Raw genomic sequence first — 21,099 nt, forward strand, 5'->3', positions numbered from 1 at the left:
GCATGCAGAACTTTAACCACTCAGCCATGGGGCCAGCCCCAGTCCCAACTCTTGAGGGCACTCAAAGAACTAAAAAGTGAGCGGCCGGCCCCATGGCTGAGTGGTTAGGTTTGCACACTCCACTTCCGCACCCCAGGGTTTCGTCAGTTCGGATCCTGGGCACAGACGTGGCACCGCTCATCAAGCTACGCTGAGGCAGCGTCTCACGTGCCACAACTAGAAAGACCCACAACTGAAAATACACAACTATGTACCGGGGGGTTTTGGGGACAAAACGGAAAAAATAAAATCTTTAACAAAAAAAAACTAAAAATTGGGTTGTCTGCTCAACAAGAATTTGCAGAAGGATATGAACTGAGAACAGAAAAGCTGGGTTCCAGTTCTGGCTCCACCTCCAACTCGTGTAAAAACTTTAAGTTATTTAATCTCTCCAGAGTTCAATTTCCCCCTCCATAAAACATGAGGGCTGGACTAGGTAATCTCTAATTTCCCTTCTTGCACTGAAATTCTGTGCTCCCATCTCCCTGGGATCAAGGAGTCACTTGGGTGAGTTGCTGGGGTGAGGGTGAGGTGCTGGTAATTCAGCACACCTTAGAAGAGCAACTCTCAATTACTTCTCCTTGGCCCTTCTCCCGACTCTTATTTCAAGTTCCTCCTCTTCCTAGTAACTCTACCTCATTCATCCCCCTTCTGACAGATTCCCACACCACTCAATCGGATTAGCACAGCCCAGCACACAGACTGGGCTCTCTTGCATTGGACTCATTAAGCCATATCAAAATATCTGTGGATTTCCAGACGGCTAAGATCAAATGTGGTACCTCTCTGAATCACTCATGGGGCCTACCATGAGGGTGGAAGCTAACTCAAACTGTGCAAGTTGGCTGATGAGAACTGGAAAAGAAGAGTCCAGGTCCAACAAAAAGGCCAGGGCATATGGCAAGAGAAGCCTGGCTGAGCTCCAGGGTGAGTGTGAAAATCACAGACCCCTTGTGGATATTTCTCAGGTCCCCAAGGAAAAAACACTGCCTAGTATAAGGCAGGATGTTGGCCAGTAGATGCTGGAGTAAACACTTACAGTGCACAGGCCCTGGCTGGGCTAGGCTACTGAGATGAGGAAGACTTGGGCCTGTCCCCAAGGAATTCATAGTCTTGAAGAGGGAGAAGATGCACACCCAATAAAGTTTGGATGCAAGGCTAATGTGCTAACAGTTGCAAGGGTGATGCCCATCGTGTAGGAGCACAGGGGACAGAGGCATCACTTCTCAACTGGCCAGCAGAGGTCATGAGGGAAGACTTCCAGGAGGTGGCACACTTGAGCTAAGGCTTGAAAACTAAAAGGATGTAGATAGGCCCACTGGGATGGGGTGGGGGTATTCTAGAGAGAAAGCGTAACATGAGCAAAGGTGGAAGCTTATTCAGGCACCAGAGAGTAGCAGGATGTGGCTGAAGCACATAAAGCCGGAGGAAGAAAGATCTACAAGCTATAAAGGGTGGCTGCAGCCAGATCTCATCGCTTTAGCTGGCAGGCTAAGGAAATGGAAATTAATCTCAGAGACTAAGTAAACAGATGCAGAGGAGTGAAAGTGTCTGCGGTAGATTGATCAGGGCCCTGCTTTAATCTGCCTTCTGAGACCCTGCTCTGCTCAGCAATCTTTGCTGGCCAACTGACAGAGAAAGGGAGGAAATAATCGCAAACAGAAAAAATATACCAGCTTAGCAAGCAAGCACTATCCCTTCTGATCTTGGACCAAAGAGCCCACCATATTCATGGTGCCCCCGGCTGGGTGAGGTGGGGAGCCCTCCCTGCCCAAGACATCAGCCCTCTGACTTACGACAACAGCCAGTCTGAAGCAATGCTAGTGTCTTTCCCCCAGGGGCTGCACACAGGTCAAGCACCGTGTCACCAGGCTGCAGGCCAAGGGCCAGGACAGGCAGCAAGGAGGCAGCGTCCATCAGGTAGTAGTCCATGACACCCAGGCTGCCAAGCCTAGAAGAGAGGAGACCACCTTACAGTCAAATTCCAAGTCAAGAGACCCACTGGAAGTCAAGGCACCAAGTTCACGCCCTCAGGGGCTACTGAGTTCTACTCAGCAAAAACTCACTTCTTAAACCCACACTCACTTATTTACTCACTCACTCATTCATCTACACAGCAGCCAGAGCAATCCTTTTAAAACATAGATCAATTCACTCTAATTCGGCCATGCTAGCCATCTTGCTATTCCGTAATAAAGTCATGCATGCTTCTTCTCAGGTTTTTGCATTTGCTGTACCTTCTGCCTGCAGAGCTCTTCCCCCAAATATCCCTCATTTGCTTCCTCACTTCTTTCGAGTGTCTCTCCTCAAAAGTTCCCTCATCAGAGAGGCACTGGCATTTCCTGACTACTCTACCTAAAACTAGCAGCACCCAACTCCCATCACCTTCTCTCTATCTTGCATTATTTTCCTTTAGAACACTTCTTAATCACTTTACATGTACAGGTGTGTGTGTATTTTTTCCCCTCTCTCTCTCCCTATTAGAACAAGGGCAGGGATTTTGTCTGCTTTGTTCACTCTAATATCCCTGACACCTGAAACAGTGCCTGGCCTATAGTAAGAACTCAGTTTTATTGGGTTACATATTGAGATCAAAGAGCTTTGTGGGTTCAGAGAAAAGTGCCATCAACTGTGCCTGTCAGAGTTATCTGAGTTAGGCCTGATGAAGGAATAGGCCTTCATTAGGTTTAAAAAAAAAAGGAAGAGCAGCATTCCAAGCAGAAGAAAAGAGAACAAGCAAAGGCACAGAAGCATGCAAACTCACAGCTTCTTTCAGAAAACAATGAGAAATCTGGTGTGGTAGAAATACAAGGTGTATGAGATTGAGGTTGGAAAGCAGATAGAGGCCAGGTTGTAAAAGGTCTTAAACCCTATGCTAAGGAGTCTGGACTATAACCTATAGGCAGTTACCAAAATTTTTTAAGGAAAATGACCTGATCAGCTAGATAGAGTTTTAGAAAGCTAGGTAGGCTACAAAGAACAAATTAGAAATAGAGACACCAGTGAGAAGGCTGTTACAAGAGTCCAAGTGAGAGCCAATGAGGCATGAAGAGAGGCAGCAATGGTGTGGGTAGAGAGAGAGGAACAACAGACAACAACCTAATGGTCACAGATGGACTCCTCACTCCCAGGCCAGTTGACAAAGGGCAACTGGTAGTAGAGCCATTCCCCAGGCTGAGACACAACTCAGCAGGAAGCCACTGGGGACAGACTCAAGGAGACAGAAACCACTGAGGGTCAGCTACAAGAGCTACAATCCCCAATAGTAAGGTTGTGACACCTCCAGGATTCACAAATGGGCTCAGGCTGTGATAGGATATTTTCAAAGTCCAATTACACTTGGATTGTCTGCCAAATTGTGTGCTTCATGTCTCACAAAGGAGAACGAGAAGAAAACTGAGAAATCTGAGAATTGCTATCACATCACCACTGGCCCACAAAATCCATTCTCATCAAGTTCCTTCCTTTTGGAAGCATCACTCCTTAATATTTTTTCAGTTCACAGACAGTTTTGAGAATCTGCTGAAAGCTACAGTCCCTCTTTCCAAAAAAAAAAAGAGTACAACAAGTTTTCAGACAATTCCAAGAGGTTCCTGGACTCCCTGAATACCCTGAATCTTAACCCTGAAAGGTTAAGATTCCTTGATTTATAAGGAGTCCATCAAGACAAGAAGGAAAAACCCAAACATACAGGGGTTGCTTTCCCTGCTACTCTCAGGGCATCCTCCCTGAGTAGGAGCCAAGCCCCTCAGGCAACGTAGGAAACCACATGGTTCTTACCCCAAGGTTCTGCATAAAGCCAGTGCTTCCAAACTGACCTCCAATCTTGCCCAATCTCTCTCCTCTACCCACCCCCCACAACTAAAATGATCTTCCTGAAGCATAACTTTTTTTTCTTTTTGAGGAAGATTAGCCCTGAGCTAACACCTGTTGCCAATCCTCCTCTTTTTGCTGAGGAAGACTGGCCCAGAGCTAACATCTGTGTCCATCTTCCTCTACTTTATATGTGGGATGCCTACCACAGCACAGGCGGTGCCATATCTGCACCTGGGATCCAAACTGGCAAACCCCAGGTAGCCAAAGCAGAACTTATGCATTTAACCACTGCGCCACCGGGCCAGCTCCCCTGAAGCATAACTTTGATGAAAATAACATCAATAGCAAGAGATTTATTTATGAGTGCTATATTGTGGTACTATAGTAGGTGTTTAATATGCATCATTTCGTGTAATCCTGACCACAACCCTATGAGGCAGGAGAACCCAGATTCCAGAGCCAGACTACATGGATCTCAAAATCCAGCCCAGTTGCTCTTTAGTTGTGTGACCTTCAACAAATTACTCAACTTCTCTGTGCCTCAGTTTCTTCACGTGTAATGAGTACCCACTAGATACAACTACCGTGAGAAAGGAATTAACAGAAGTCAAATGCTTAGAACAGTAGCTGGCACATAGTGAGCTATAGTGTCAGCTATTACTATCATTATTTTCCAGAGAAGGACACCAAGTCTCAGTTACCCAATGCCAAGTCTAATAAGTGAAGCAAGCAGGATCCCAATCTAGATTTTCCTGACTCCAAAGCCCATGCTTATAACTACTGTGCGTTATTGCCTTTCCCCTGCTCAGAAACTCTTTTCAGTGGTTCCCTAGAACAGATCTTGGCAACTTAGAGCAATAGGTAGTAAAAGGCACATGGTCTGAAGCCACCCAGCCCTGGCAATTCCAGCCATTTATAAGCAACCCTGGGCCACCAGAAAAATTCCTTTTCCCCAAACTGCAAGCTCCTGGCACTCCCACACATAGCCCCCCATACACTTTTCCAGCCTCGTCCCTTACTTCTCTTAAGCATACAGCCTTTCCTCAAGCTAGTAGCTAGGATTATTGCAAAGCCTCCTACTTTACATCCCCATTTCTAGCCTTGCCCCTCTCCAATCTGTTTTCCACACAGCAGCTAGCATGATATTTGTTTTATTTATTCTTTTATTTTATTATTTTGGTGAGGAAGATTGGCCCTGAGCTAACATCTGTTGCCAATCTTCCTCTTTTTGCTCGAAGAAGATTGTTGCTGAGCCAACATCTGTGCTACTCTTCCTCTATTTTGTATGTGGGATACTGCCCCAGCATGGCTTAATGAGTGGTCTGTAGGTCCACACCCTGGATCCAAATCCGTGAACCCCAGGCTGCTGAAGTGGAGAGTGCAAACTCAACCACTATGTCACCTAGCCGGCCCCTACAATGATATTTAAAAAATCCAAATCTGGTCATGTCATTCCCCGGGTTAGAACTTTTCATGGCTCCCTCTTTCTTTTAGAGAAAAAGTCCAAAATCCCCTATAGCCTATAAGACCTTCATAATCTGGCTCCTGCCTGCTTCTGTAGCCTCATATTTAGCCTCTCACCCCCATCCCAATCACCTGCCATCAGCTTTAATTCATACTCAGTTTTCAGGTCTTAGCTTACATTTCACTTCCTCAGAAAAGACCGGGTTAGGTCTCCTAATAGTCATGTGTCGCTTAACGACGGGATATATTCTGAGAAATGCGTCATTAGGCGATTTCGTCGTTGTGTGAACATCATAGAGTGTACTTACACAAATTTAGATAGTGTAGCCTACGACACACCTAGTCTATACGGCACCAGTCTTTGGGATCACCAATGTATATGCAGTCCATCATTGACTGAAACATGATGCGGCACATTTCTGTTTAAGACTTCACAGCATCTTGTACTTTTCCTTTGTAGCAGTTAATCACAATCACAAATAGTTTTTTAATAGTTGTCTTCCTCACTAGACTGGAAGCTCCAAGAGGGTTTGTACATGGGGCCAGCCTGGTGGTACAGCGGTTAAGTGTGCACGTTCTGCTTCAGCAGCCTGGGGTTGGCCAGTTTGGATCCCAAGTGCAGACATGGCACTGCTTGGCACGCCATGCTGAGGCAGGCGTCCCACATAGAAAGTAGAGGAAGATGGGCATGGATGTTAGCTCAGGGCCAGTCTTCCTCAGCAAAAAGAGGAGGATTGGCAGCAGTTAGCTCAGGGCTAATCTTCCTCAAAAAATAAAAAAAGAGGGTTTGCACACCCATAACCCAGGCACTTCAGAATGCCTGGCATTTGGTAGACAATAAATACTTGTTGAATGAATGAACTAATCCTGCAAAAATCAATTCCCACATTAACAATGAGCTCTCCTTTTCTCAATTTCTAAAGCACAATTTAGCATTTGATTACAGAGTCTCCTTTTTTTTTTTTGAGGAAGATTCATCTGAGCTAATATCCGCTGCTAATCTTCCTCTTTTTGTATGTGGGCCATCACCTCAGCATGGCCACTGACAGATGAGTGGTCTAGGTCTGCACCTGGGAACCGGGCCCGGGCCACTGAAGCGCTGTATTTAACCACTAGGCCACTGGCTGGCCTTAAGGAGTCTTTTTTTTCATTCAACTTCATGTACATTCGAGGAATGGATCAGAAGACCAGAAGTTCTCCTTCCCTCTCCGCACACCTCATCTGTTACTAACTCTGTGCCCCCGGGGAAGCCCCATTTCCTAGGCAAGTCCCACTTCTTTGGTACCAAACCTACTCACTTTGATGGGTGGCTACAAGAGCAAACTGAGAAAGCAGTTGTAAATCACACACATTTTAACTGGAGAGGGTGCAGTAAGTGCTCAAGGAAGAGGTGGTTGTTTTCTATGCGAGGCAGTGGAGCACAACAGGTTCAAAGCACAGGTTCTGGAGTTAGACCGCCTGGGTCTAAACATTAACTGGACCACTTACTATCTAAGGGACCTAAAGTAAGTGAAACTGAGAACAAAGGAGTATAACTTTCCCTGATTTAGGGTGAAACCATGCCTGTACCCACAAAGTTGATGTGGGAGACAAAATAACCAAAGTTTCTGAGCTTGTTTTACAGAACAACAGGAAGACCAATGATAAGAGAGCAGCTTGCTGCAGCTCCCCTGCAACTAAACATCGCACAGGTGCACTGAGAAAAGCTAAAATGACCGACTGTAAATTTTAGATGTCACACACTAAAAGTCCATCACATGCAACACATAGAACCCCCCCCAAATTTGCACATGCAACCCATGAAGAAACATGAAAGGCATTCGCACCTGTGCAGAGGATTCTTAAAACTTTAGCTCCCAAGGCCACATGCTCCCCCTCCCCTACCTAAAACGCCAAATAAAAACCCTTGTTTATAGCTTTTTGGGGAGTTTTGAACTACAGCGTTAGCTGCCTGTTCTCCTTGCTCAGCGCTTTGCAATAAAATTCCTACTTTCTTCCACTACACCTGGTGTCAGAGATTGGCTTGCTGTGCGACCGGTGAGTGAACCCACTTCTGGTTCGGCAACATAACTACCTTAATTTCTCTGCACCTCAGTTTCCTCAAATGTAAAAGAGGAACAATATTACCTACCTCAGAGGGTTGTTGACAGAACAAAAGGACATAACATATATACAGCACTTAGAAAAATGCCTAGCATGTATAAGTACTCAGTAAATATTAGCAATACTATGATCCTTATTAAAGAGGGCAGGGGCTGGGTCACTTCCCGTCTACTTCCAGCAGATGCTCAGGACAGCCCCAACCATGGCTTCACACCCTACCTGGCAGGAGGGAAACGGCTGACATCCCCTCTGGGGAAAGTGAAGCATCGAAGGTTGGGACTGCAGGCCCAGGAGGCTGGGGATGGAACTGCAGTTTGGCCACTCTCAGGCTCCCGTTCCCTGTGGGAGATGGCTTCATTCACAAAATCCCGGGCACTCAGTTGCTCCAGCTCAGCACTCACATGGTCCCAGGCAGCAAAGTTATTGACCAATGCACCATACTTCTGCTCTGAGAGGAGACTGACCCGGATTGATGGCCAAAGATCTTCAAACTGCACACTGTAGGTCATGTCAAAATTCTGCAGAGCCAGTCGAGTGGCAGGAAATTTGGGCTCTGTGGCAGCCTAAAAGGGAAAGAACAGAATTATTGATCTTCCAGTCTTGCCTCTACCCCCTACTTCCTGACCCCACCAATACCTCAGAACCCTGGGGCAAATGTGGATCCAGCTAGTGCTCACTCCTGCCTTTGCATCCTGCCTGAGAAGAGAAGTGCGGGAAAGAATAGCGGAGAGCTGCCCTTTCTATCTCAGGTTTGTGAGAGAAAGGAAGCTGTACCTCTCACAGTAGCATGTGGGGGTCACCAAGAAAGGGGACACTCCTTGAGGCCTTGGAGTAAGAGGAACTTAAAAGAATGGGAGCTCAGGAGAGGATTCTTGAGGGGAGTCTACAGAAGGTTGGAAGAAAGTACAGAGGCTCTGGGGGAAGCTTCAGGCTTAAAAACAAAAGACACTTTCTCTCTGAACAGTCCTTCCATTTCTCAAAGCACTTTCACATCTCCTAGCTTATGTGAGCATCACAACAGATAGCTCAGTGGGACACAAAAAATTTCAACCTTCCATATTTGATGGAGAGATGAGGGTAACTTACCTACAATCATGCAGTGACTGACACCATAATGCTCAGAATCACAGGATTAAGGGTCATTTTGGGAGAGTTCCCAGACCCCAGGAAGGTGGGATAAGGAGAGCACACAGAAACCTTGAGGTGTGAACCAAAATGGGGACTTCTAGGACGACTGCTATGGGGGGTAGCAGTGAGGGACATGAGTCAGGTTTGAAGAGCATAAAAGTAGATTAAAAGGAAAATTAAGACTTCAGCTGAGAAGTCCACAAGCTGGCCCTAGTTGCCACAGCTGGAACACCTGCTGTGGCTGGCAACCTTGTTACTGTCCGAATTTTGCTCTGGCCTGGATTTTTGGTTTGGTCAGAACTCTCTTGCTCTGATCATCATTTCTTGCTATGGCGGGGGCTCTTGCTCCGACCATGATGTCTGTGACTGCTGTGACTCCCACTTCGAATCCGACTTCCTTTATGACGGGCTCTCTTGCTCTGGCCCCGACTTCTGACATGGTGAGGACTGTTGCTTCGGCTCCGACTTTTGCTACTGTGGCCCCGATTTCCTCTAGGTGGAACACTCTCATTCTGATCCTGATTTCTACTTTGGTGGGTATAGTCACTCTGGCTCCAATTTTCGTTTTCAGAGGGACTCTTGCTCCGGTTGTGACTTCTACTAGGATGGAAACTCTTGCTTTGACTCTCACTTCTGCTACAGCGGTGGGGACTCTCACTTGGGCTCCGACTTCTGCTTTCGTGGGTATTCTTTCTCTGGCTGTCACTACTCTGGCATTCATTAATAATAATAGTTGAACTACAGCTGGAACTCTTGGATGAAGGCAAAGGACAGCTGTAGGGAATCTGGGGAGATTCTTTGCAAGAGCCTCGAGAAGCCACAGAGTAGACATGGAGGCCACAGGGCATAGCATCAGGGCGGCCCCGGGCTCGGGGGGCAATGGGTAAACTTTGGAGGTCAAAGGGTGTTCTCAAAGGGATACAAGAATAGATGTGGGTAGAACAAGGAGGTGCCACACTCTGGCGACGGGGTTGTGGTGGGCCCCTGGGAGGGCCACAGTGGGGCACCATGGGCTGCCTATGACACTGAGGGGGGCCTGTGGATTGACTGAGGGAATCAGAGAGTGGGCAGGGATTGGGGGTGGGAGGAATCACAGAATATACATGGGTACTGCAGGGGGACCTTAGGAGAGGTCCACGGGGGCTGCTCTGAGCACAACTATTGGGTGGGACAGGATCACAAGGAAGGCGGGGGGGAAGAGAAGTGGGGATAACAGTTTTGAGGATTGTAGGGACCACAGTAGGTACGGCAGTCCCTTGGGGAAGTTCTTTAGGGCAGGAATTTGAGCAAGTTGTCACGGATGTCACTATACAAGAAGCACCTGAGAGATCAGACGAGCAGGAGGGAGGTGGAGGAGAGGTGCTGGCCTTAGGGGGCGTGGGCTCATCAGGAGGAGTTTGCTGGAGAGGGGTGACCAGGGAGCGACTTCTGTGGGGAGCACGTGGCTGCCTTAACTCTGAAGATTTCGGGGACTTCACTTGGGGGCAAGCTGGGGTAGGGAGAGGAGGTTCATTATAGCTTCTGCTGGGGGGTGACTGAGGTGGAGATATCAACTGGTTGCCCAGGGGTGAAGGGAAAGAGAAGGCAGAACAAGGACAGGGGGAGGACAGGGGAAGAGGTGGTTCCTGGGGACAGGGAGGACCAGAAATCATGGCGACTGGGGTTACGAAGAGGTAAGGGCTCCCAGCAGTCTCCCAGGAGAACGTGGACCCAAAGCAAGGCTTCCTGGAAGCCTGGGACTGGGGTGAGCAAGGAGAACCAGTACTCCCAGGAGGCAGGCGGATGGCACCACAAGGGCTCCCAGGGGCAGGTATGTGGGTCTCTGGGGGAAGATGGGAACAGTGATGAGAGCCCTCTGGAGGTGAGCTGGGACAGCCAGATGTGCCTGCCTGAGAAGAAAGTGGGGCGCCACAATAATTTTTCCCACAGGGCGAGTCAAGCTGTGGTTTCGGTTCATAAGAGTCTGGAGGCTTAAGGTGGCCATGGTAAAAGGTGCCCGTTGGTGGGGAAGATGCTTGGGAAAGAGGAGGGTCATTATAACTTCTCCCTGAGGACCAGGGAGAGAGTGGAGGGGAAATCATGATCCCAGTTTCCAAAACCCTGTGAGAAAGGGGTGGGGAAATTATAGCTCTAGTTTCCATGGGCCGGTGAGCAAGAGGAGGTGAAATCACGAGGCCAGTTCCCAATGGCCTATGAGTAAGAGGAGGTGAAATCATGGGGCAAGTTCCCTGGGATCCAAGAGTGATGGAAGGGGAAATCACGGTACCAGCTCTGGGGGGCTCACGAACGAAAAGAGGTGAAATCACGGGACGAGTTTCCAAAGTTATATGAGCGAGCGGAGGGGAGGTCCCCAGGCTGTTTGCTGGGTGCTGATGAGTGACAGGTGGTGAAATCATGGGGCCAGTTTCCAAAGGCACACAAGTGAGGGGAGGAGAGGTCACTGGGCTGGTTCCTGGGGGCCGATGAGTTAGAGGAGGGGAGGTCACCGAGCTGGTTACCAGGGCTAAAGGGTATCCACCACAGTAACAGATGTACGTCTGCTGGTCAATGTACGGGCTTCGGGGACAGGGACACGGTGTTCTCGGGGAACTGATCCAGCCGCAACAAGGGCTCCGGGGACAAAGAGGGGGTGACTGCAGAAGGCTGAACCGGTCAAAACAAGGGCTCAGAGGGGACGAGCCCGGGAGGATAGGCTCAGGGCAGCAGGGCCTTCCGAGGAGCGGAGAAGAGGGTTCAAAAGAACATCTCCCCGGACGCAGGGGCGGCTGGGGGGGGGGGGGGGGGGGGGGGGGGGGGGGGGAGGGAATCGGTGGGGGTAGGGAGGGGGGCGTGCCGGTTACGGAAGAAATTCCTGGGCAACAGGCGGGGCCAGAGAAAGGCTGTCTGGAGCACGGGGGACAGCCCAAGGGGTGAGAGGAGTCGCTGCACCTTTTGCCAGGGTTTGGGGAGAGGCCGGGAGTAAGGGCAGGGTGGTCACTGTAACCTTTCCTGGGCACCAAAGGCAGCTCGAGGGTGAGGGAGTTGACTCCTTTCCTGGAGGGCGGCGGAGACCCAGGAAGGAAGGGGAAGTCGCTCCGACATTTTTCGAAGAGTGAGGGCGGCCGGGCTCGAAGTTCTCGGAGGAAAGGAGGAGAAGAGGTCATAGTGGGTGAGGTGGGGATGGGGGCGGGGTAGGAAAGAAGGGGGGCGGGGGAGGGGGGGAAGGGAAGGGGAAGGGACAGTGGCGGCCCAGGGGAAGGTAACCGCGAGCCAGGGAGCAAGAGGCGGTGACATAACTGAAAGAATGAGGGCGAAGGTGATGACGTAACTTAGAGGGGCGGAGCCAGGAGGCTGCGGACGAAACAGGAGCGAGAGCCGAAGACGCGCGACGAAACAAAAGGGCGGACAGAGGCGATGACGTAACAGATGTGAGAGGAAGGAGCCTAGTGACGCTCCCAAGGGGCGGGACAAGAGGCCGAAGACGTTCCAGAGGAGTAGCGAACCTAACTGAGCCGGCTGGCAGCGGAAGGCCTGGAGAGGTTTCCCGAGAGGTGGCGGCAAGAGGCGCTATCACTGTTCCCTCCTGGGCCCGGCTGGACCTTACCCATTTCTTCTTATGTCGATGTCTCCGCGGGACGGTCGCGAAGTCTGCACGCTTCAGCACGTCCCGAACACCTCTCACTATCAGCGCAGCCATGTCTGCGTGCTCAGCGGGGTAATTCCGACCGGAACCGCAACCCGAGACTCGCGGGTTCCGTAGAGATGATGCGCGCCACTCTGGACGAAAAGAGGAGGGAATTACTGTTGTCTCCCGAGGCTCCGCCCACCTTTACATCCCCGGTGCAAACGCCGCCCCGCCAGAGATCTTTGAAAGCGCTGGAAAGGAGCAACCGTTCGCACCTAATGGTGGTTTCGCCTGGATGCTTGGAGCATTGGGAGAGACTCCATAAAGGTCCCTAACCCAGTTGGGGGATCAGGGAGGACTGGGAGCTGGCAGTTGAATACTTAAAGAGTTAACTAAAAAGGGGCAGGAAGGGCCTTCTAGGCAGAAGTTGCGCGGAGACAAGATCCTAAGGTAGATAAAAGCCGGGCTAGGGGGCTGCCCGTGGCCGAGTGGTTAAGTTGGCGCGGTCGGCTTGGGTGGCCCAGGGTTTCCCCGGTTCGGATCCTGGGCGCGGACGTGGCACCGCTCATCAGGCCGTCCTGAGGCGGCATCCCACGTGCCACAACTAGGAGGACCTGTAACTGGAATAGACAACTATGTACTCGGGGGGCTTTGGGAGAAAAAGGAAAAATGAAATCTTTAAAAAACAACAACAACAACAAAAACGAGGCTAGACTTGTGGGTAGGGACGGATTTAGAGTGAAGCTAAGGATGTGTCGTTTGCACTGCCCCCTTTAAGGCCCTGTACCTAATTTTATATTATTTTTCTTAAAGAAGGCCTCCCGAATTGTGTAAGTTTTAGCCCCCACAAAACTTCAGTCTACCAAGGAGCCAGTGGAGAGGAGGGACATGTGCAGATGAGCGTTTTTAAAAATGATCATCTTGACAGCCGATGATAGGAGTAGGTAGGAGTAAGGCAGGGAGATCAGGTGAGAAAAGATGATGATTTGGATTAGTGTGGTGGCAGTGAAGCTGGACAGAAGAGGATGGATTCCACTTACGATTAAGAGAGGATTACAAGATTGGTTGACTGATTGGGCCGTACAGCACCTTTAATAGCTGTCCTCTTACTCTGCTTTTATTCTTATAATTTATTACCACCTGACATGTATTTATTTTCTTATAGTCTGCTAAATTGTAATTTTCAGAAGGTTAGAAACATAATGCTAGGGGGTGACCTGGTGGTGCAGCGGTGAAGTTCCCACCTTCCGCTTATGAGGCCGGGGTTGCTGGTTCAGATGCCGGGTGCGGACATGGCACCACTTGTCAAGCTGTGCCGTGGTAGGCATCTCACGTATAAAGTAGGGAAAGATGGGCATGGATGTTAGCTCAGGGCCAGTCTGCCTCAGCAAAAAGAGGAGGATTGGTAGCAGATGTTAGCTCAGGGCTAATCCTCCTCAAAAAAAGGAGAGGGGTAAAAACCAATGTAATGCTTATATAAATATATAATGAACACATCCCGAAGATTTTATTCATCATCATAAACCACTCATCCATTACTATCCTAAATAATGAGGGAACCAGTAAGTTGGTAAGACTTATTCAGATGAGAATTTGAGTTTTAGAGATTTAGATTATCAGCCGAAGGAATGCTGAAATAAATTTGCTAATACTTGCAAAAACAGTATTTTATTAGGTAATAAACTGTAATGTTTGGGATTATCTCTTCTCCCAGATGAAAATCAATTTTATCTTTACTGGACAAAATTCATTTGCATTACTATGCACAGGAGTCATTTGCATTGCTCTCAGACAAGAATTATTTGCATTTGCCATCAGTTTTCTACAAGTTAACCTCTACCCCAACAAAATTGTAAGATGGCCTAGTCAATATAAAGTCAATCAAATGTAAACCACAGCACTAGAATGAAAGAGCACCCAGTAATCCTCTTCTGCCCATTTACAAGTTCTGGACAATTTTTCTGGACGTGTCTCCCCTCACAAGAATGTAAGATTTAAAAGAGCAAGGATTTTGTTTAATTCATTGCTCAGTGATCAGCACCTGAAACAGTATATGGTACATAGTTGGCTCTCAATAAATATTTATTGAATGAGTGAGTGAAAGATTAGAAAGTAGAGATGTAATTGTAAACAATTTTTTCAAGAAGTTTGTTACAGGGACCTAGCAGTTGTAAGATAGAAGGAGAGGTATGTGTATGGAGGAAGGCCTTTTTTTAAGAAGCTCATAGACATTTAAATGCAGGCAAGGATTATGAACCTTAAAAATAAAACTCAATTGTTTTACCAGTGAAATGAATTTATTCAGAATAGCTAAAGAATTGCAATTCGGAATGTGCATGCTGTGGCAGACCATGGGCAAATCCAACAATCAAAGGAGGGGAATGTTATTTCATAGGGAAAAAGGAAGAAATTGGGAGGAGTTGTTTTGAAGGAAAATCCATTGGAGAAAAGCAAGAGTTCAGAGTGGCGATGGCTTCTCATTGGCTCCCTTGCTGGGGTACTGGGTTTCTGTTTGAGATGCAATGTACATTTCTTCCTGTAAATGATGATTCTTTCCTGTTGATGACTTCTGTTGGGGTCTATGATTGATTATCTTTTATGTGATTGACCTCAAGTGGTACTGCATGAGAACTCCCCTTTCTGGCCTCCCAGCTCCTTTTTAAATGAGATTTCCCCTTATTAATTCTCACTTTTTCCCATTTTGATCAAGATCTTCTTCCAGAGCATTGCTGATCAAAAGTCAGGTTCTCTGCATGTAGTGGTTTTGTCCCCTGGTGCCAGGAAGGACGTTTCCTAGTAGTCATGTCCCATGGTGGAGGGAAAGTGCATAGTGGTTGGAAACCATTGAGGCCACATGTGAGTAACAAGGAAGGCCATGGGGGAGAACTCTCAAGCATCTCTTATTTAAAGTCTGTAGTTGTCCGAGATCATAAGCATCAGAAATCATTAGAAATTCTTGAGTTAACATCAGCTGATTAGGTTTGTCATGTTTACAAAGGTTCAACAGGTAATAGGTACAGAGTTTAACAACAAGTACACAAAGCAGGATTAAGAACAATACAACAGCACAGTTTGTAACAGGCTAAATAAATCAAACCCACTGTCTAGTGGGTTATTGGGTGAAATTTGTTGCAGCCAATGTGCTTGCTCCCTAATTCTCTGTAACTGGATCTCTATTTCCCCAGAGTTATTTATCCAGGTACAACAGGTGGTGTTTGTTACTGCACGGACACCTCCCTGCTCAGCAATGAGGTATCTAAAACTCCTCTGGCCAATGAGTTAAGCAACTGTTGTTGGGTTGCAACTGCTTTGGCTGTGGAATCAGCTGACTCTTCTAGTGTTAGGGAGAGAATCCTGATCATTTATACATTAGCGCTTATTCCAATCCACAGAAAGAAAGCTCTCCACAGAGGCATACTCAGAATCATGCACACCTCCTGCAAGTTCTTGTTTGAGGCAATTATAGGAATTTAGTGGAACTGACCAATGAGAGGCTTCTGATTGGTTATGCAGGGAGAACAGGGTGGTGAATATGGCAAGGGCGTGCTGACCTCGTACTCTCCAGCTGTCAAGGCAATGAGATACCCAAGCATAAAGGCTATTGTCAGAGCCTCCACATATGAAAATGTAACCAGCAGGTGTACATAAGGCTCCTGCAGAAGCAACAATATCTGTGGACTCGTTCACTGACATTGAGTGATTACCACCATTTAACCAAGGCTCAGACATTGTACTGTTACATATTAATAGGTTGCCTAAATACATGGATATAACAAATGTACAAATGATCTGATTTACAATTGCCATCTTACAGAATTTATCATACAAATATCCATAGGATCTTGTCTTTCCCTCCCAAGGGTGGGTTAAATTAAAGCAAGGAGTGAAATTAGGCAGGCTTAATACCCTGACTTAATGGGCCTGCAGAACAATTTAAACATACAATAGCATCTGGAATTCCAGTGAAATTTCTTATAGGGTGAACTAAGGGGTTATTATTGTCCTGAACACATCGAAGTTTCTGATGGCAAATCCAGCAATCAGAAGTTTCCCCCTTTGATAAGGGATTGAGAAATGTGGACAAGGGTGTTGTCTTCCCAGGAAAGGGAGGGAGAAAATAAAAGTGAGACAATGGTGGGAAGGGGCTATACAGGCCTGGCCCAGGAACCTTGAGAAAGCTGTCTGCCTCAGATGTCAGTGCTTCTCTTCCTAGTCAGTTTGATTTGGAGGTCTTCAGCATTTGTACAGGACTAGATGTCAGGGAGAGCCTTCTTTAGCTGTGAGGTTTGTACCCAAGGCTCAAGTCCCTGAAGTTTGGCTGCCATCTGGATAGTGAGGAGAGCCTAGTTTAGTCCCTTCCAAGGATATTTCAAGGGCAGTAAAAATAGGAAAAGTTAGTTTGGAGTATGATAACCAGACATTTAAGGAAACTGTAAGAATTTAGGATCCAGTCCAGCTTACAAATATATAACAAAACCTTAAAGACAATTAATAGAACTAGAATTTAATACTTACAAATGTGCAAACATAATTTCTCTCTCCACAATTACCCCCATTTTTATTAAACATAATCATAGTAAAACTAATTTGTTTGTGTTAAACTTGGCCTGATTATTTATATAAATACAGCAAAAATAGTGATTGACCATATAAGCTCTTTTTTTTTTTAAGATTGGCACCTGAGCTAACCACTGTTGCCAATCTTTTTTTTTTCTGCCTTTTCTCCCCAAACCCCCCCAGTACGTAGTTGTATATTTTAGTTGTAGGTCCTTCTAGTTGTGGCATGTGGGATGCTGCCTCAGTGTGGTCTGACGAGCTGTGCCATGTCTGTGCCCAGGATCCGAACCAGCGAAACCCTAGGCCACCAAAGTGGAGCACACGAACTTAACCACTCAGCCACGGGGCCAGCCCCCATATAAGCTCTTTTTTAAGATTGCTTTGCCGAAACCTTATAACCAAGATACTAGGCTGATTTTTCCTAGTGGTTCCTTAAAGCTCTCTGGTTGTTTCTGAGTCTATGTACATCTTTTTTTAATATAACATATTCTTTCTTGAATATGACAAGTCGGAGCCTTGGTAATGTAGCCAATATTTCCAGTTGTGTCCTGTTACAAGGAAAACAGACCTTTACTGACCCCATGCAAATATATGTATATAGTCATAAGAAGAATGCCTAAGAGATTAATCCTAGACCATGTAACTTGAAAACATTTGGATTAGTTTTGTTATATTTCTGAGGTTGAGGAATACTTTATTTATAAGCACTTGAAATTTCAAGCCAATTAAATAGAGCTTTTACAAATCAGTCTTAGCCATACCATCTGGAGGTAGAAAAGTATCCCATGCATACATAGACAGACATAACATATAGACAGACACAGAGACCTTATAGCTTTTGTTTTAAGAATTTCAGCCATGTCTCAGGTACAAAGTTCAAAGGAATAGTTAGATCCAAATTGTGTTTGTGGCAGATGGACTAAGTTAAGGTTACTTGCTCAGGTGGCTGAAGTTTGAGCAGTAGAGGTGGGGTAGAAGGGAAGGAAGAAGATGGCACCAGAGGTGGGGCCTGAGCTAAAGACAAAGAAAATGGGCAAAGGGAAAGACGCCTCAGAAGGCATTTTATCTTCCCTCAGTTTTTTAGTTGTTTCAGCTAATTTAGATATAGTATCCTGTATTGATGTGATTTTAGAGTTTTGTGCACTTTTGGAAGCCTCCAGGTATCGATTAAAATAAGCATACCATTCGTTTTGTTTAATATTGGAGCTGCAGTTTTCCAGTTTGGTTTTAAGAAAATGAGTTTGGGGAATCTTCTAAAGTTCCCAATGGCCATTGTAATTCTGGAATACTCTTGGTCAGTTTGGCCCATTTAGTTAACAATGCACATGTAGGGGGGCCGGCCTGGTGGTGGAGCAGTTTAAGTGGGCACATTCTGCTTCGGTGGCCCAGTGTTCACCGGTTCGGATCCCGAGTGCGGACCTACACATCACTCGTCAAGCCATGCTGTGGCAGGCGTCCCACATAAAATAGAGGAAGATGGGCACGGATGTTAGCTCAGGGCCAGTCTTCCTCAGCAAAAAAAGGAAGATTAGCAGCAGATGTTAGCTCAGGGCTAATCTTCCAAAAAAAAAAAAAAAGAGAGAGAGAATGCACATGTAGGGGCCCAAAGTTTTCAGATATAAACCTGACCAGGGTCTCTGAAGAAGGGTTTCCTTCAGAACATTTAGATGACTTGGATCTCATTTCTGAAATTTCCTCTGAAAACCCAAGAAGCTGCTAGAGTCCTAGCCCTGATCCCCAGAGGAATCTAAATACAAAAGAAAGTTGCTGGATTCACAGCCCTAATTCCAAATGGAATCTGAAAACTCCTGGATTTTCAGCAAGGTCAAGTCCCAAAAAGATCTGTATTACCTTCAGAAAACAACTGAGTACTTACCAAGGACAACGCCTTGAAACCAAGGACGGAGGCTTGAACTCGGAGGACAAAGTTCCTCCCCTGAGAGAGCAAAGCCTCTCCCCAGTGATCTGGAATAAAGTCAGAGAGGTCAGAATGCAAAGGGAGTGGAGCTCAAAATCCTAGAGAAGACTCCAAACCGAAAGTAGGTGGTGACTCATGGAGGCGATCAGTGCAAGGGGCTTGGTGCAGGTACCTCGCTGAATCCCAGCGGCTGTTGTCTCTCAAGGGTCACCTCCTTTGGATCCTACTTCGGACGCCATATGTGTCAACCTTAGAAATAAAACAGCTGGTTATTTTACCAGCAAAAGGAGTTTATTCCGGAATAGCCAAAGAATTGCATTTCAGAACATCTGTGCTATGGCAGGCCATAGACAAACCCAACAACGAAAGGAGAGGAACTTTTTTTTATAGGGAAAAAGGGGGAAATTGGGAGGAGTTGTTTTGAAGGAAAATCCGTTGGAGAAAAGCAAGAGTTCAGGGTGGTGATGGCTTCTCATTGGCTGAGTTGCTGAGATAGTTGATTTCTGTTTGGGATGCAATGTACATTTCTCCCTTTTATTGATGATTCTTTCCTGTTAATGACTTCTGTTGGGGGTCTCTGATTGGCTGTCTTCCTGTTGATGACTTCTTTCTGTTGGGGTCTGTAATTGACTATCTTTCCTGAATTGACCTCAAGTGGAACTGCATAGGAGCTCCCCCTTCTGGCCTCCAACTCCATTTTAAGTGAGGTTTTTTCACAGGACCCAGTGAAGAGAGACTGAATACACTGGACAGGAGGTATCCCAGCCACACCTGTTCTCAAAGGCTGACACCAAAGATGGAGTGTCAGGACCACAGCCACAATCTTCCTGTGAAGGGCCCCCTCCCACTCAAAGCCTAAGTTTATCTGTCTGTAAAGTGGGGTAGCAAGGGAGAAAGAGTTGGGCCATATCAATGATTCTCAAACTTTTTAGTCTTGGGACCACTTTACACTCTTAAAAATTATTGAGATGGGCAGCCAGTGGCGCAGCGGTTCAGTTCGCACCTTCCCCTTCTCGGCGGCCCAGGGTTCGCCGGTTTGGATCCCGGGTGCTGACATGGCACCGCTTGGCAAGCCATGCTGCGGTAGGCATCCCACGTATAAAGTAGAGGAAGATGGGCATGGATGTTAGCTCAGGGCCAGTCTTCCTCAGCAAAAAGAGGAGGATTGGCAGCAGTTAGCTCGGGGCTAATCTTCCTAAAAAAAAAAAAATTATTGAGAATTATTGACCTTTTATTTGTCTATTAATATTGCCAGGTTAGAAATTAAAACTGAGAAATTTTTAAAATACTTATTCATTAAAAATAACAATAGGGGCTGGCCTAGTGGCGTAGTGGTTAAGTTTGCACACTCCGCTTTGGTGGCCCAGGTTTGCAGGTTCAGATGCTGGGCGCCGACCTAGCACCACTTGTCAAGCCACGCTGTGCTGGCATCCCACATAAAATAGAGGAAGACGGGCAGCAGATGTTAGCTCAGGGCCAATCGCCCTCACAAAAAAATTAATAAAAATAACAATAATAAACCCGTTATGTTAGCATAAACATCTTTATGAAAAATAATTATATTTTCCTAAAAGAAATTTAGTCAGAAGAGTGGCATTGTTTTATAAGTCTCTTGCAAATTAATGTCTGGCTAATAGCTGGATTCTCATATCTGGTTATTCAACGTGTTGTGGTATATTGTTCTAGTTGAAGTACATGTAGAAAATCCAGGGGCCGGCCTGGCAGCCGAGTGGTTAAGTTCACACCCTCTGCTTCGGCAGCCCAGGGTTTCGCTGGTTCAGATCCTGGGCGTGGACATGGCACCGCTCATCAGGCCCTGCTGAGGCAGCGTCCCACATGCCACAACTAGGAGGACCCACAACTAAAATATACAACAATGTACTGGGGGGATTTGGGGAGGAAAAAAAACGTAAAATTAAAGAAAAAAAAGAAAATCCATCCTCACACAGATATGTAGTTAGAAAAGAGAGAAGTATTTTAATAGTCTTTATAGATAACTATGAATATTCTTTGGTACTACACCAAAATTTAAAAGTGGTAGTTTCCTTAAAGGTTAGTGGCAGTGTGGAATCTGAAGCCATATCAAAGAACTTTCCATGTTCTGTTATATTAAGATCCATTGGTGTCTTGTACTTTGAATGAAGCTTTTGCCCTTGCGTGATTTTGTCACATCACACAGTGGTGATTTGAAAATTATTGGTTCACTGAGTTATGCAGCTCCTTCAAATATTTTCACAGTCATTATACAATATCAAAAAATCACAGGGCTGCCTGCTGGCATAGCGGTTAAATTCACATGCTCCACTTTGGCACCCAGGGTTCACCAGTTCAGATCCCTGGGCGGACTTATGCACCACTCCCCACACCATGCTGTGGCAGGCATCCCACATATAAAGTAGAAGAAGATGGGCAGTGTTAGCTCAGGGCTAATATTCCTCAAAAAAAAAAATCAAATTTGTTATTATCACTG

General features: G+C 46.6%; 1 protein-coding gene across 1 annotated transcript in view; it reads right to left on the reverse strand.

Annotated features, from left to right (window-relative positions):
* Positions 1 to 15,637, reverse strand: part of NSUN4 (NOP2/Sun RNA methyltransferase 4) — a 29,224-nt gene extending 13,587 nt beyond the window's left edge. Inside the window, exons 1-3 of the mRNA XM_046663131.1 lie at positions 12,134 to 15,637; positions 7,642 to 7,985; positions 1,836 to 1,990 (exon numbers count right to left, since the gene is read on the reverse strand). Of these exons, the coding sequence (XP_046519087.1) occupies positions 1,836 to 1,990; positions 7,642 to 7,985; positions 12,134 to 12,226 (592 nt within the window). The 5' untranslated portion in view covers positions 12,227 to 15,637. The remainder of the gene's footprint in view (positions 1 to 1,835; positions 1,991 to 7,641; positions 7,986 to 12,133) is intronic.
* Between the last annotated feature and the right edge of the window lie 5,462 nt (positions 15,638 to 21,099).

Source organism: Equus quagga, chromosome 5, assembly GCF_021613505.1.
Source record: "Equus quagga isolate Etosha38 chromosome 5, UCLA_HA_Equagga_1.0, whole genome shotgun sequence".
NCBI lineage: Eukaryota > Metazoa > Chordata > Mammalia > Perissodactyla > Equidae > Equus > Equus quagga.